Source organism: Dendropsophus ebraccatus, unplaced genomic scaffold (genome assembly GCF_027789765.1).
Source record: "Dendropsophus ebraccatus isolate aDenEbr1 unplaced genomic scaffold, aDenEbr1.pat pat_scaffold_1422_ctg1, whole genome shotgun sequence".
Lineage (NCBI taxonomy): Eukaryota > Metazoa > Chordata > Amphibia > Anura > Hylidae > Dendropsophus > Dendropsophus ebraccatus.
This window is the reverse complement of record NW_027208843.1, coordinates 28,610-43,670: the sequence shown is the minus strand read 5'-3', so window position 1 is coordinate 43,670 and position 15,061 is coordinate 28,610. Positions and strand designations below refer to the sequence as shown.

At 41.1% G+C, this 15,061-nt stretch overlaps 1 protein-coding gene across 1 annotated transcript; it reads left to right on the top strand.

The window, feature by feature from the left end:
• The first annotated feature begins 1,813 nt into the window (after positions 1-1,813).
• LOC138775223 (uncharacterized) lies at positions 1,814-12,755 on the top strand. Its single transcript, XM_069955859.1, has 7 exons — positions 1,814-1,908; positions 3,264-3,376; positions 4,578-4,726; positions 8,420-8,514; positions 9,045-9,123; positions 9,912-10,020; positions 12,060-12,755. Exons 1-7 carry the CDS (start codon positions 1,814-1,816, stop codon positions 12,131-12,133), a joined length of 714 nt encoding a protein of 237 aa, XP_069811960.1. The 3' UTR covers positions 12,134-12,755.
• The last annotated feature ends 2,306 nt before the right edge of the window (positions 12,756-15,061 follow it).

Below are 15,061 nucleotides of genomic sequence, written 5' to 3'. Positions count from 1 at the left end.
CCCCCTGCCTGTCATTTTGTTTGTTTTACAGGACTTTTCCTTTAGCTTAGAATGTCTAATTTTACATAATAGCAGTAAAGAAATATAGGTATATTATACATGTGAAATTGCCTTACAGTTTACAGTGAATCAGGTGTAATCCATGTTCCAAAGTGCTAGATAGCTCATAGGTCAAGGTGACACGTCATCCCTAATATATAGGTCTGTCATTTGTATTAAAAGGTACCTAGGAAAGATCTTTTGAACATGGACATTTAAGAGCTAAGGAGCCTGGAGGTTTCTATACAAAAAATGCAAGGACATTTCAGTGATTCTAAGCTTTTTGTAGTTTAAAAATTGTTATTCATAGCGGTTAATGTGCTGTATTATTGAAAACTGATTTATTAAACTACATGCACATAATGCATATAGTGCACTTGTCAGTGGATGTCACTGGATAGTTCCAGGAGGATGAGAAGTGAATGGTCACCTTTAGATTTGGCGGAGAGGAGATCGTTAGAGACTTTAGCAAGGGCAGTTTCTGTAGAGTGGTGAGGACGGAAACCGGACTGAAGGGGGTCAAGGAGAGAGTTGTCAGAGAGGTAGCAGGTTAGGCGGGAATAGACCAGACGTTCCAACAGTTTGGAGATAAAAGGAAGATTAGAGACAGGTCGATAGTTGGCTGCACAGGAGGGGTCTAGGGAGGTTTTTTTCAGTAAGGGAGTGATAATGGAGTGTTTGAAAGCCGAGGGGAAGATGCCAGAGGAGAGGGAGAGGTTGAAGATTTTAGTAAGGTAAGTAGTGACAACAGGAGAGAGAGACTGGACAAGGTGTGAGGGAATAGGGTCACTAGTGCAGGTGGTGGGACGAGATGAGGAGAGGAGTCTTGGAGACTTCCTCCTCTGTTACAGGTTCAAATACTGAGAGGGAAGAGGAGGAAATACAAGAGGGAATGGGATCAACACTTCTTTGGGACTGGGAGGTGATCTCCTGACGGATGGTATCTATCTTTTCCTTGAAGTAGGATGCTAGGTCTTCAGCAGAGAGGTTAGTTACGGGTGTCTGAACTTTGGGTTTGAGGAGGGAGTTGAGGGTATCAAAGAGACGTTTTGGGTTATGGGATAGAGAAGAAATGAGAGAGGTAAAGTAAGATTGTTTAGCAGAATGAAGAGCGGAAGTAGTAGCTTCTAAGCACAAATTTGTAATGTAGGAGGTTTGCATCAGTTTTAGACTTCCTTCACGAACGTTCAGCACACCTAGAACACCGTCTAAGAAAACGAGTTGAAGGTGTGTGCCAAGGTTGTGGTCGTCTGCGTTTTGCTGATTGAGGTGTGAGGGGTGCCATTTGTCAAGGGTTGTTTTGAGGGTGTCGTGATAGCACTTGGCAGCCAGATTGGGACAGGAGAGCGAAGAGATAGGAGGCAGTGATGACTGTACAGAGTCTGTAAGTTGTTGGGTGTTGATGGCATGTAAGTTTCTGTACATGACCAAGGTTGGGGTGTCAGGAGGAGAATGAGTATTAGTGATTGAAAAGGCGAGAAGATTGTGGTCCGAGAGCCCGGTAGGAGTGTTATTAAGGCGAGAAACTGGGCAAAGTCTGGAGAAGACGAGGTCCAGGGTATTCCCACCCTTGTGGGTTGGAGAGTCAGAATGCTGGGAGAGGCCAAGGGAGGAGGTTAGGGAAAGAAACTGAGAGGCCGATGGGGAAAGTGGTTTGTCAATAGGGATATTAAAATCGCCCATGATGAGGGCGGAAATGTCAGAAGATAGAAAGTAAGGAAGCCAGGTAGAAAAATGGTCAAGAAAGCGTAGTTGTGAACCAGGGGGGCGATATATGACTGCGACTCTCAGGGAAAAGGGCCGGAAGAGTCTAATGGTTTGCACCTCAAAAGAGGAGAATGAGAGGGAGGGCTCAGGGGGAATGACCTGGTAAGTGCAGTCCTAAGAGAGAAGTACACCCACTCCTCCACCATGTCTGGTATCAGGTCTAGCAGTATGGGAAAATTGAAGGACCTCCATGGGTCAGAGCAGCAGGTGAGGCTGTGTCTGACTCTTGTAGCCATGTTTTCTGTGAGAGCCAGCAGGTTGAGCGATTTATTGAGGAATAGTCATGGGTTTTCAGTGAGTTTGTTGCAGACAGATCTAGAATTCCATAGAGCACAGTTAATGGAGATGGGGTCTGGCATGCAGGGAATCTTAATCAGGTTAAAAGGGTTTCTGTAGGTGGCCAATGAAGAGAAGCTGTTAGTAAAGGTTGGAGGACCAGGGTTAGGAGAGATGTCTCCAGCAGTAAGCAGGAGCAGAGATAGAGATAGCAGGTGTGAGTAAGAGAGGGAGGGAGGATGTTTGGAGGGAATGGGAAGAAATGGTTTATTGTATGGGAAAAAGACAGCAGGGGGGGTTAGATCAGCAGGTAGAAGGGAAGAAGAGATAAATATACTATTGCTTGATATAGGAGTTGGGGGGTTTGGAGCAGAGTTTGAGTATTAGGGAAGCAAAAGTGATAGCAAAGGTGAACATTTTTGGAGAGCAGAGGAGTATATGGAATGTAGTTACCTTCAGTTCCCTTCTGGTTCAATTCTGGTTTAATTCATCTAGACACTTTGACTGATCAGCACTTAGAGTGATCAGCAATGACCATGGTCAGGAATGACCAGAGCAGTTGCCTTTTGCCTTCTGTCATTAATGGTTAATTTTGTTATATCTTATCAGAGAAATATGCTTCTTTCTATTTTTACCAAGCTCACTGTGAGTATTAGATCTCCAGGGCTTGATTCACTGCTCACCCCTGCTTTATAATGTCCTCTGTGCTGCTGCTTCAGGAGGGTATACTATTAAGGCATAGTAGAGCAGTGTTCTGTGCCTGTGCAGTGTATGGAGCTTCCTAAGAGGCTTGGCTGCACCCACTACCTCACAAACAGCTGACGTTTAGGGATAAAGCTTGCAGAGCAAAAATGCTGATGCAAATACCATAAACCAATTATATAATGGTCAGTAAAAGGTGCTACTCCTAATATACAATAATCTCCCTCCCAACAAACACACTTCATGCGGTTTAAAGTCTTCTCTCTACCTCACCGAAGTTGTCTGTGCTGTGGATCATATAAGTTCCTTCATTAATAAGCCTTTGTGCAACAATTGTGTCCAGTCCACTGTGTATTATGGAATTTATTTGGATCAGTATAGAGAATATCAACAGGAAGTGTGCAAAAATGTCCTTGTGTGGTGGTAATTTAGCTATCCTTGTTTCATTGGTAATTTTGTGTCATTATCTTTTTGCTTAGGCCTTTGGTGTACACTGTGTCCATTCTTTTGCCTGCTGCCTATGTTATAGGACTTATTTTCACTCTGAAGACTCATTCCCATATTTATGATATCCACATCAGTGACTGTCATGGTAAGATTTACAGAAAATTGTTAATATTTGCATGGTGATCCTTTAAATTGGAGAAACTTTGGATAAACTATGCTAAGTAAAACTAGTAATTGTAAGCCCCTTCATGCACCACGTACTGCTGAGTGTCAGTGAACAGGATTCTTAGAATGAAACACACAGCGCTATCAAAATGCTGACGATCTCCCAGGTGTTTATACTGGACAGAAACTCCTCCCGCCTCCTGCTGTACAGACAGCTGCAACAGCCATACTTGCTTTTTGGGAGCTGTGTTGTACATCTTTGCATGGCGAGAAGCCAACAGCGATGGCTAGGGAAAAGCCAGAGGGACTGCAGTCTCTTACTTTTTGTTCTGGCTCCACCACTTTTCCTTTGCCATAAATCTGCTTACATTGTTATTCGGGAAATGTTGTCTTGATGGATTGAAGGAGTACTCCAAAGAAACAAAAACAAAAAAATGGTGCCAGAACGCTCTACAGATTACTTCTATTGAAAAAAATTCAAGTCTTCCAGTACTTATGAGCTGTTGTATGCCCTGCAGGAAATGGTGTATTCTGTCCAGTCTGACAGTGCTCTCTGCTGCCTCCTCCGTCCGTGACAGGAACTGCCCAGAGCAGAAAATCCCCATAGAAAACCTCTACTGCTTTGGACAGTTCCTGAAACACACAGGTGGAGGCAGAGAGCACAGTGTCAGACTGAAAAAAACGCACCACTTTCTTTAGGGCATACAGGGGTTATCCAGCGCTGCAAAACATTGCTACTTTCTCCCAGAAACAGCACCACTCTTGTTTCCAGTTCAGGTGTGGTTTGCAGCAAAGCTTCGTTTACTTTAATGGAACCGAGTTACAAAACCTCACCCAAACTGGAGACAAGAGTGGTGCTGTCTCTGGAAGAAAGGGCCATGTTTTGTAGTGCTCGATCACCCCTTTTAATGAAGTAATTTACAAATGTGTTTAACTTTCTGGCACTCTATTTGAAAACAAATATTTTCTCCAAGTATCCCTTTAATTTCTAATTCTTGGCTCATGAATGTTTTTTAATGTGAACACTTTCTGTTCAAATTGCGATTTACTACAATTCTTGCCAAATGGCTCATTTCAGTATGTGACAGCACACAAAAATATAATATCAGTATAAATCAATAACTATAAGTATAAATTTACCAGTCTTGTGTACTTGTACCAGCTTTTTCTTTTCTTCTTAGTGCCTGGACATCATCACAGTGCTGTGGTGCACTGGTCCCGATGGCGAGCAGTGGTTATTCTTATTGGTTCCACACTATTAATGTCAGCTTGTGCGGATCTTGCTACTGAACATATTAGCCCCATACTTAAAGGAGCAACAGTATCTCAAGTAAGTAAATCCCATTCATCCCAGATATAAGGGGTGTTCCAACAGTGCAGTGTAATAGATCAATTATGGTATAATATGAATATTCCTTAAAATGTCTCGGTCGTTATAACTTTTAAAATCTAAATTAACAGTAGATGGGATATAAAGCAAGTTTGCAATTTACATTCATTATTTTCTTGTTGTTATCATGCTGTAAAAAAAAGCTGAACTTACCAGAAATCCAGGTCCAGTCTCCTGGAGGCAGATTTTCTGACTTTCTAAACACAGGAATTCTGCCCAGTTAGAGTCACAGCTAAATGTGTCCATCAGTCACATGACTGCCTTCTCTCTTTGAGCTCAGATGATCTGGGATGCACAGGACTTTTTGATTTCTGACTGTTTCTAGTTTTTGAGGAAAGAAAAAAAAAAAAATCAGAAAACAGGAACTGCTGTGTTTTCCATGCTAACTAAAAAAATATGCAATATTGCAAACTTGCTTTATATCACATCTACTGTTGATTTTAGATTTTGAAAGTAATAACAACAATGACACTTTAAAGCGAATGTACCACGGCTACATCGCTTTTTTGGTTTCTTTCAGGCATAGACCAGCGCCGGTGCAGAGATGCTGATACCGCCTTTCAGATTTTTGTCTACATGACACCTAATCACTTTTTCATATACTTTCATTTCTCACAATTTAAAATCTAAAAGCTGTTAGAAAATGTGCTCTCAGCAGGTGAACCTACTTAAGTTACACCCTGTTTTTTTTTAAAAAAAGCGGAAGTGACAGTTTCATTGAATGGGTTGTCCAGCGAAAATCTTTTTCTTTTAAATCAACTGGCTTTAGAAAGTTATATAGATTTGTAATTTACTTCTATTAAAAAATCTCTAATCTTCCCATACTTATTAGCTGCTGTATGCCTTGCAGGAAATAGTGTTTTCTTCTGACACAGTGCTCTCTTCTGCCACCTCTGTCTGAAACAGTAACTCTCCATAGCCAATTGTCACTGTGCACACAAAAATAAACAGGCCACCGCAAGCCTACATATATGTAAGCGCCCAATGATGTGCTTAATATTACATGCTATCACTGACGGACCACTGTTCACACCCCAGGGCATATAAAACATAACTTTTAGTACAAAAATTCTAAAATACAAAAACCAAAAGAAATAGTGACAAATCGTGCTAGTGTGTCCCTGCACCTATTGTTAAGGTACTACGATATAGGAGGCTGAAAACATTCACAGATAAATGGCCAGGGGAGGAATGTGCTCTCTCACAGCTACGTAAAATATTTTCTCACCCTGCCTTTTGGGGATGCCCACCTCCTTAATAGGGTTGCCCCAACTACAGTGCCAGTCCCTTCCTAATCAATAAGTGCAGGGAAAAAATAACAAAGAGGTGACAACAAAAAACACGTGAATATAAAAAGAGGCAACCAAAAGCGACCCAACCAACACCCTATATACAGTAATCTATGTACAATTCCGACGCGTTTCTCCTGTCTGAATACACCAGTTCTTCAGCGAAACAAGTGTCTAATATACGATAAATTAGAATATAATGTAATGGATATAGGATATCACAGTGCGAACCACACCTAAGTATTTAAAATGATTAACAGTAGAATGATTGAAAACAGATTTGTAGATTCATTCAGTTATTTTTATGGGCTCCACGTATTGCCAGTTTACCATACCAGGAGGCATCTGCCACATATACCCAATGTAAAATTCATGGCATCCACCATAGAATAGGTACAAAGTATAATTAGCCACCTAATGTATGGGGCCAAAAACAGCAGACACGATTATCCACCTGATGTATGGGGTTAATTGATGTTACAGTATAGGCTGACCCACTGCATGCCTCCCAATAGTCAGACATGATACACAAGCCCAATAATTATATCCAACAGTCACATCCCGGCATCCGCCGTGGAGGCTGTCTGTCAAGGATAAGTCACTCACAGAGAGATAACGAATATACTTAGCTCTCGGATGTAAGCAATCGCAGTATTGGTTACTGAAGGGCCCTATGGATGTTGGTGGGTCCGGTCAGATGTTGGTCTGAGCCCCTAGAGTCCCACTACTCACTCTTAAATACCTCTATTGCGGCTTGTGGTTCAAATGCATCCACATCCGGTTAGTGGGCCACATCACACGTCACTTCCGGCAAGTGGAACGCAATATGTGCTCCACTGCCGCTACCACGGGAGGTCATCGGGAATGCGCTTAACTTCCCGTGATTGGAATGCTCCACCACTGTTACCGCGCAAGTCCTCATGTATCATTAGGGGTATACCCCAACAAATACATATTCAGAGCAATCTCCATTCTGGCTATTTTTATAGGTAATGTGCAGCATTGAATACTCAGATATATCTAGTCACATGATTATAAACAGCCAATAAACATATGGTCACATGATTCAAAAACGGCTAATCAGGATAAAGGTTGTACGCATGAATTTTCAGTTATTGGACTGCAACATGTGCTCCAAAACTGAATGGAGTAAAGATGTAGTGGGAGTCAGTGGAACGCATCTTGCGCACCACCACATAGAATATAAGAACCAAAACCAAGATAAAGTGATTACATGCTAAATGTATTAACATATGTTCAAGATTATAAATAATAAAGATTGATGGGTCTGTTACAATCATGCTGCTATATTGTCACATTCTCGGTTATATTGCTTGCTCAGTGGAGTGTCACTTCCAGAGGGCCCAATATAAGCTTAATAGTTTATTTTATTAATGAAGTTGATAAAAAATCCATAAATAACTAGATTCATACTGAATACATTTTATATAGATTCATAAGTGTGGACAGCAGAACAATATAAATAGATTAGAAGTAGATAACACAGATATGCCGGTCAGAAAAAAGCCACATTTCTTTTTTTTTTAGTAACAAACAGAAACTGAGGTCCTAAATGTCACAAAAAGCAAGTAAACGAAATAGACTTATTCACGCCAAGAGGGGTCACGGATTTTAGACGATGAACCCACTGCGTTTCCTTGAAATAATCTCTTTTGCGTGTCCCTTTCTCTAGGGGAGGGACGAACCACATCTATAACCTGAAATCTGATAGCACAGGGACTGGTATTGTGAACATTACACATATGCATAGCCACTGGTTTATCACGATTATTCCCTATGTCACCCATGTTCTAGAATTCAACTGCGAAATTCTCTTTTGGTCTTTCCAACATAGGTGAGGCCACATGGGCAAGTTGCCAAATAGGTTTGGGGCCACCCTATTAAGGAGGTGGCCATCCCCAAAAGGCAGGGTGAGAAAATATTTTATGTGGCTGTGAGAGAGCACATTCCTCCCCTGGCCATTTATCTGAATATTTTCAGCCTCCTATATCGTAGTACCTTAACAATAGGTGCAGGGACACACTAGCACGATTTGTCACTATTTCTTTTGATTTTTGTATTTTAGAATTTTTGTAATAAAAGTTATGTTTTATATGCCCTAGGGAGTAACTCTCCAGAGCAGCAGCAAGTAATTTACAATTTTACAAGTAGATTACAAATCTATATAACTTTCTGAAACCAGTTGATTTGAAATAAAAAAAAATTTCACTGGACAACCCCTTTAATAGTAAGAATTTAAAGATGTAATTGTTATATAGTTTGGCTGTGATCTGTTAGTGTATGGGGTCAATTTTTTTAGGAATGTATTTTTATTTTTTGTCAGTATTTTATTGGAGTCACTGTCCTGGCGATGATCCCAGAACTTCCAGAAATCGTGAATGGAATACAGTTTGCTCTTCTGAATAACCTGAGTTTAAGGTTGGTAACTTAATAGGATTTAAAGCATGTTTGTCAGTAAATCTGTGTTGCCATGGTCAGCAACATTATTGAATATTGATGTAATTTTTTTAGCAGTAATTTGTAGTGTACTCTTGCACAGCTTTGAAAATGTACGCTAGCTTGGAACTTGCATATATTTGATTTGCATTTTACACATGTTAGCAGGGCAGCCAGACCCCTTTCATGTGACACCCATATGCACAGTCCCTCTGTGCCAACCCCTGTGCTGCAGATCAGCAAAAGGTTTTTAAAACTTTGTGCAAAAAGGTGACTTTTCTCTGATCTGCACCAGACCACCTTTGAGACTGTGGACTATAGCCTATTGTTCCCCTTTTCCTACTTGCTGTTTAGGATTCTCATAATTTACCAATACTGTGTTTGTAGTGGGGGGAGAAGGTTTTCACTCATTGTTTTGGGGAAACAATATAAGGGAGGATTAGAGGAGATCTTAATTGGTTAGAGCACTTGGCATAGTTACTATTTGACGGTTATTTGGTTTTACTCTCCAGCATAGAAATTGGGAGCTGCATTGCTGTCCAGGTGTGCATGCTACAGATTCCTATTCTGGTGCTGTTCACTGTTTTCTATGTAAGTAACTCCTTTTTACAGATATCACTTTCTTGTGTCTTCTTTATAGTGTTTAATTATGTAGTTAAACTTCCTTTTTATTCTGTACATTACTAAAAAAAAAAAAAACTCTTTGCCAACAGATTCCACTGACTTTTCTAATCTCTTTCAGGTTTCTAAAAGAGAGATGTTTACACTACATGTTTTTCCATCAGATGTTAGGGGGGATTCATTATGCGTTGTTTGTACACTGGAGGTGTACAATGCCATTACAAAGGTTTTCTGGCATACAGCATAGTCTGTACGTAGTGTAACTGACTACTTCTGGTCAGTTTTGTGGCAGTATACATGGGTATGTTTTGTTTGCAGGACACAAGTCTGGTAAACTATACATTTTGTGTCCTGCAAATAAAATGTATATTGGTGTAAAACAGACCAAATTTAGTCCCAAGTACATTATGTTTGGTCTAGTAAAGCCAATAGCCACCAGTCTTTCAAGCAATATAAACCACTTCCATTGAGTACATTTTACAGGGATACAGCATTTTTTGCTGCATCTTCTATTTTTTTTTTTTATCTATCCAGAATTAGAAAGACATAGCTCCTTTCTTCCACAAACAGCACTACTCTTGTCCTCAATGTGTGCGTGGTATTGCAGCTCCGTTCTTTTGAAGTGAATAGAACTGAATGGTTATACCACACACAACCAAAGGACAGGTGTAGTATTGTTTTTGGAAGAAAGATATGTTTTAAGCCACTACAGTTACGATTCCTGTCCTATGACCTAATCTATGTATTTCTCCATCCAGCCAACAGGATTTACTTTAGTATTTAGTGATCTGCACCTATGGGCCAGCATGTTTAGTGTGATCCTGATGAACTACATCTTTATGGATGGGAAGTGTGACTATTTTCAAGGTAAGCACTGGATTTATTTTATGTTTATTTTTTTAAACAAACGTATTATTTTCACAAAGCCAAAGACAAATATACAATATACATAGAATTCCCAAGGGAGAGCAGTTACACAGAGATCGAATGCAAGAAACGTAGCAAGAGATAGCAATGAACAAGAAAAGTCCTTGGCTGGTCTGGTCCTAAAAATCATGTTGCGGCGATGAGCGAAAATAAGAAGTGTAACAACGAAAATGTCCATGTGGAGACAGTGAACGTATTGTTTGGGTCCTACCACCGAACATGCATAAGGCACAGGCACAGGCATAGGGTACCAGTCCCCAAGGCAAAAGTCAGCACCCTCTCTCAGGGTTCTCGTGCTGATACCTCTGGAACAACAACAGTGTCCCTAAAAGAACACCCAACTCCCAAGCCCACTACCAATGTGTCGGCGCATCTCTATAAGACAAGTTAAACGCGTTAGCCCTGTGTAAGATTCTAAAGAGTGTTTCCCGCCATTGCTCATTAATCACATGTTTATGCGTCCCTTCCCATCCTCTCTACATCTGAGCAGATATGTCCTCATTGTCCAATTCCGCTTCCCACTTTTTGAGTACATTCTACTTATCCTTACACAAAAACTGTTTACGTAGCACCTGGTACAGATAGGAGAGCGAGTCATGTCTGGAGCTAGGACCTATAAGGTCGTCAAAGGATCCCAAGACCTCCTCCCCCCCCCCCCCCGGAATTAGGCCGGAACCCAGTCCTCCCTGCTACCTCCTGCCACGTCAGTTACCGTCAATCAATCAAACAGATTGATTATGTCACCCACTACCTGCAGGGGGCTGGAATGCCAGGGTATGAAAAGTTTGTTCTGTCTGCCTAATGGGAAGATTGGGGGGCACCAGGGAGGCATGTAGCTCGAGATGCAAAAAGGTAGGCCGTATAACTTACGTACCGGCCTCCATTATGTTAATTGTTGCTTTTGTGTTTAATATGAATGAACACAAATGTAAATAGATTTGTATAGTATCTTTAATAAATGTCTGGTTTAGAGATACAGGTGAATATATTGGGGAACGGTATTATCAGTTATAATACAGACCATTTTTACATAGCATTTTTTGTGTTGCTATTTGTAAGTCAAAAACTGAAAAGCTCTTATAGCTTTTTTTCTGCTTATGGTCTACAGGTTTTTGCTTCCAAATGCTGATTCAAACAGTGCCTGTTGCATTTTTCTGATCATTATTTTGTTAGTTGCAGAGAAGTTTTATCTTCAGTCAGTAGGCCACAATGCTGGTCTTTTACCAATGCAGGTTTACCAGTTCAGTGTCCTAGTGCATGAACAGCCACTTCTTAGTAACTTTGTTATGTCTTAGACCACCTTCAAGTGTTCCTGCACATGTTGGAGGTATACATCGGTAGCCTGTCACAAAGGTTTGCTGGTGTGTACTACATATTCCTGGCATAGCTTCTCTCGCTGTTTAGCTGCATGAGCCAGACTCTATGCTTAGACTATGGAGCTTTTCTCATGCAGTTAGACTGGGAGAGAAGTGCTCAGCTGAACACTTTACCCACTCGTTCTAGCAATTGTTGCCAGTCAGAGAACCCATACCCTGACCAATCAAAATGTTTGACAAGTCTCTGACATAACAAAGAATGTTTAGTTCCACAAAAAAAAAACAATATATGCTCACAAATGTACTTCACATAGTCACTTTTTGGGTTCCTTCACACACACACCGGATCCGCAGCAAATTTGATGGTGCAGATTTGATGCTGTGTTCAGTTATTTAGATCTAATCTGCTGCTGATCCACAGCAGAAAATACGCTGCGATACGGTGTGTGTGAAGCTACCCTTAGACCTTGTTTGACACATTGAAACAAATGGCTGCAGGAGGGGCACACTGCCAAATACATCGAGCTCCTGATCTACCAGATTGTCGTTGTATACAACAAAATTTGCATTGTATTGTGACTACGTTCAGTCTGTTTCCCAAATGTATACTGTTTTTGTGGGGGTCTCAAAAGCATGGTAGTAACTGGTACTTTCTCTTTGCAGGAACTGCCCTGGTTATGGTTTACTTCATAATGCTTGCTATGTATTTCTTTGCACCGTCTCCTGCTGGTTGCTAACTGATCACTTTGAAAGACTGTCACATGATATATTGCAAAGAATTTTCTTCTTTTAAGGTACACTGATAGTAGAATGGGAAGAGGCAGGATCATATACAGTATTACACTTCCAAATCAATACAGCATTGATATGCAGACCTCTGGCTGGGTATGAAGCATCCACGGAGCAGACACAACTAGCAGCCTTGGTTACACTTGTGTGTTTGTTTCTAGTACATGAGCTTGGTCTCTGTTCTATACAGACACCATAATTATTTTGAGGGACACCGAAGCAGGTACTGAAAATATTAGAACAACCAATAGTCACTTCCACAGGATGAAGGTGATTGTGTTGCAGGTACTTCAGGAAAGAGATCTGTTTATTCCCTGGAAATCCACCTGATATACAAATGGAATCTATTTTGGAGTGCACTGATGATGGCAAAGTCTTTCTGTCCTCTAACCTGGCATGCTAATGTAAATCTTACTTGGGTTACATGAGTTGGCATTTGGAGTTTTGGTAATAAGGTATATTTGATGAGCAGATTTACAAAATGAGAACTTGTGTGTGTACAACAAGAAGTAATGAAATAGTAGAGTACTGATGGTGTAATATGTGCCAATAAACTATGCTCAATAATAATAGCATACATTCACTTCGACTTGTTATGTAAATAGTTGTATGATTAAAGCATTCTTTTTCTGGGAGTAATTTCTGGACTGCAGTGTTTTAGTGAAAAGCTATATGCACACACCTTTTTTTGATGCTCTCAATGAGTATCAAACAAAATAAACATCATTTGTGGTGTTTTTTTACAGGCAATTTTATGCTCTCTTTCAGCACTTTCACAAATTTCACAATTTGAAAATATTTTCCCAAAACGTTTTATTTTTTTAGACATACAATTAAATTTAATGTGAACTAGCAGATGTTTTAACCTTTTGCATTAAGTAGTAAAACGGCAATTTTTTTTGTTATATAATTACCTAATATACTTGTTTAGTGTTGTGAAATTCATTGTCCACTTTTAAGCTCGTCGTCGACACCTAAAATTGACCGTTGTCGCTCTCTTTTCTGGCTTGCAGCACAAAGTTACATACAAGCAAGGCCAATGATGATCTCTGCATCTGATGTTCATGTGCTACTGTTGAAGCGCTGAGCTCCTGTCCTGTGATCTATTCTTAGTCTGACAGCACATAGTGCATATGCTCAGACACAATGCAGACATGCCATAGATAGAGGAGATGGTTTAGGAAATTATAGAGCATATGTTTTAGGGACTTATTCAACCAATGAAAATTGCTGCTGTGTGGGAGGGATCTGTTGCAGCCAGTACAAATGCTGTGAATTGTAGTTGAGTGGTGTGCACAATGCAGAAGTAACCGCATTCATAGTCTGTGTGAGAGACATTCTGAGGAACCATAGAAAATAGCTTTTTGGGGAGAAGGACAAATTGGTAAGCCTGCCCTGCAAGTTACCTGCCCTTTTATTTTTTTATTAAAAAAGGGTGGATAACCATCTTAAAGGATAAGTCTGGCGAAAATTTTTATTTAAGTATTGTATTGCGCCCCCATCAAAAGTTATACAAATCATGTACACTTATTACGGGAAATGCTTTTAAAGTGCTTATTTCCCTGCACTTACTGCTGCATCAAGGCTTCACTTCTTGGATAAAATGGTGATGTCTCCCCGACTCCCAGAGCTGTGCGGGCTGTGGCTGCTGGAGAGGACGATCCTCTCCAGCAGCCACAGCCCACACAGCTCTGGGAGTCTGGTCATGATTAGGCTTGCTCGAACATCGAAAAAAGCTGGGTTCGATCGAACTCAAACCTAGCCGAACCTTCTGCATCTGATTCCTGATGCCTTGACGGTCCGTGCGGAAGGAGGTGACATCCCGGGGACCACCTGGAGTTCCCCGATTCAGCCTAGGTAATATGCTGTATCCCGGAATTCAGGTGGTATCCGAGATGTCTCCTTCTTCCGCATGGACCGTCAAGGCTTCAGCAATTAAATGCGGAGGGTCTGGCTAGGTTCCAGTTCAATCCAACCTAGCTTTTTCCGCTGTTCGATCAAGCCTAGTTGTGACATCACCATGTTATCCAGGAAGTGAAGCCTTGATGCAGTAGTAAGTGCAGGGAAAAAAAGCACTTTATAAGCATTTCCTGTAATACGTGTATAAGCATTTCCTGTAATACGTGTATATTGGTGATTTGTATAACTTTTGGGGCGAAATAAAATACTTTAAAGGGAACCAATCACACTAAAATTGGGCATAAAGCTAAGGAAACGTGATGGTACATCAGCCAGCACTCTTCCTAACCATCCCCCCCCCCCCCCCCCCCCCCCGTCCCATGAACATTTAGCCCGCAAAGTTAGTTTAATTGTGTCCCGCGCTCTATGCAAATTACCATACAAGTAGTCACGGTGGGCGGGACGACTGTTCGAGTAGTCACTGGGTCCAGGTGCCGCTTTACAACATGCCCGGAGGGGCGTGATTACAGCGCAGGAGCCGGCCCAGGACCCAGTGACTACTTGACGAAGACCCCGCCCACCGTGACTACTCGAACAGCCGTCCCGTCCACCATGACTACTTATATGGTAATTTGCATACAGCGCGGGACACAATTAAACTAACTTTGCGGTCTGAATGTTCATGGGACAGGGGGATGGTTAGGAAGCATGCTGGCTGATGTACCAGCACATTTCCTTAGCTTTATGCCCAATTATAGTGTGATTGGTTTTCTTTAATAAAAAATTTCTTCTCCTATAAAACGACCTCCAGAGGAAAATTGTAAAAGACAATTCAGTCACCAGCTTCATATCAGGAAGGCTATTACAAATTTCCTCTCTGGGCATGACTTCTTGCAGAACTCTTAAGCCCTTATTACATGGGGCGACAAGAGGGAGCAAGGAAGCTCCCACCCGTCAGATCAGCATTCGCTCATCGT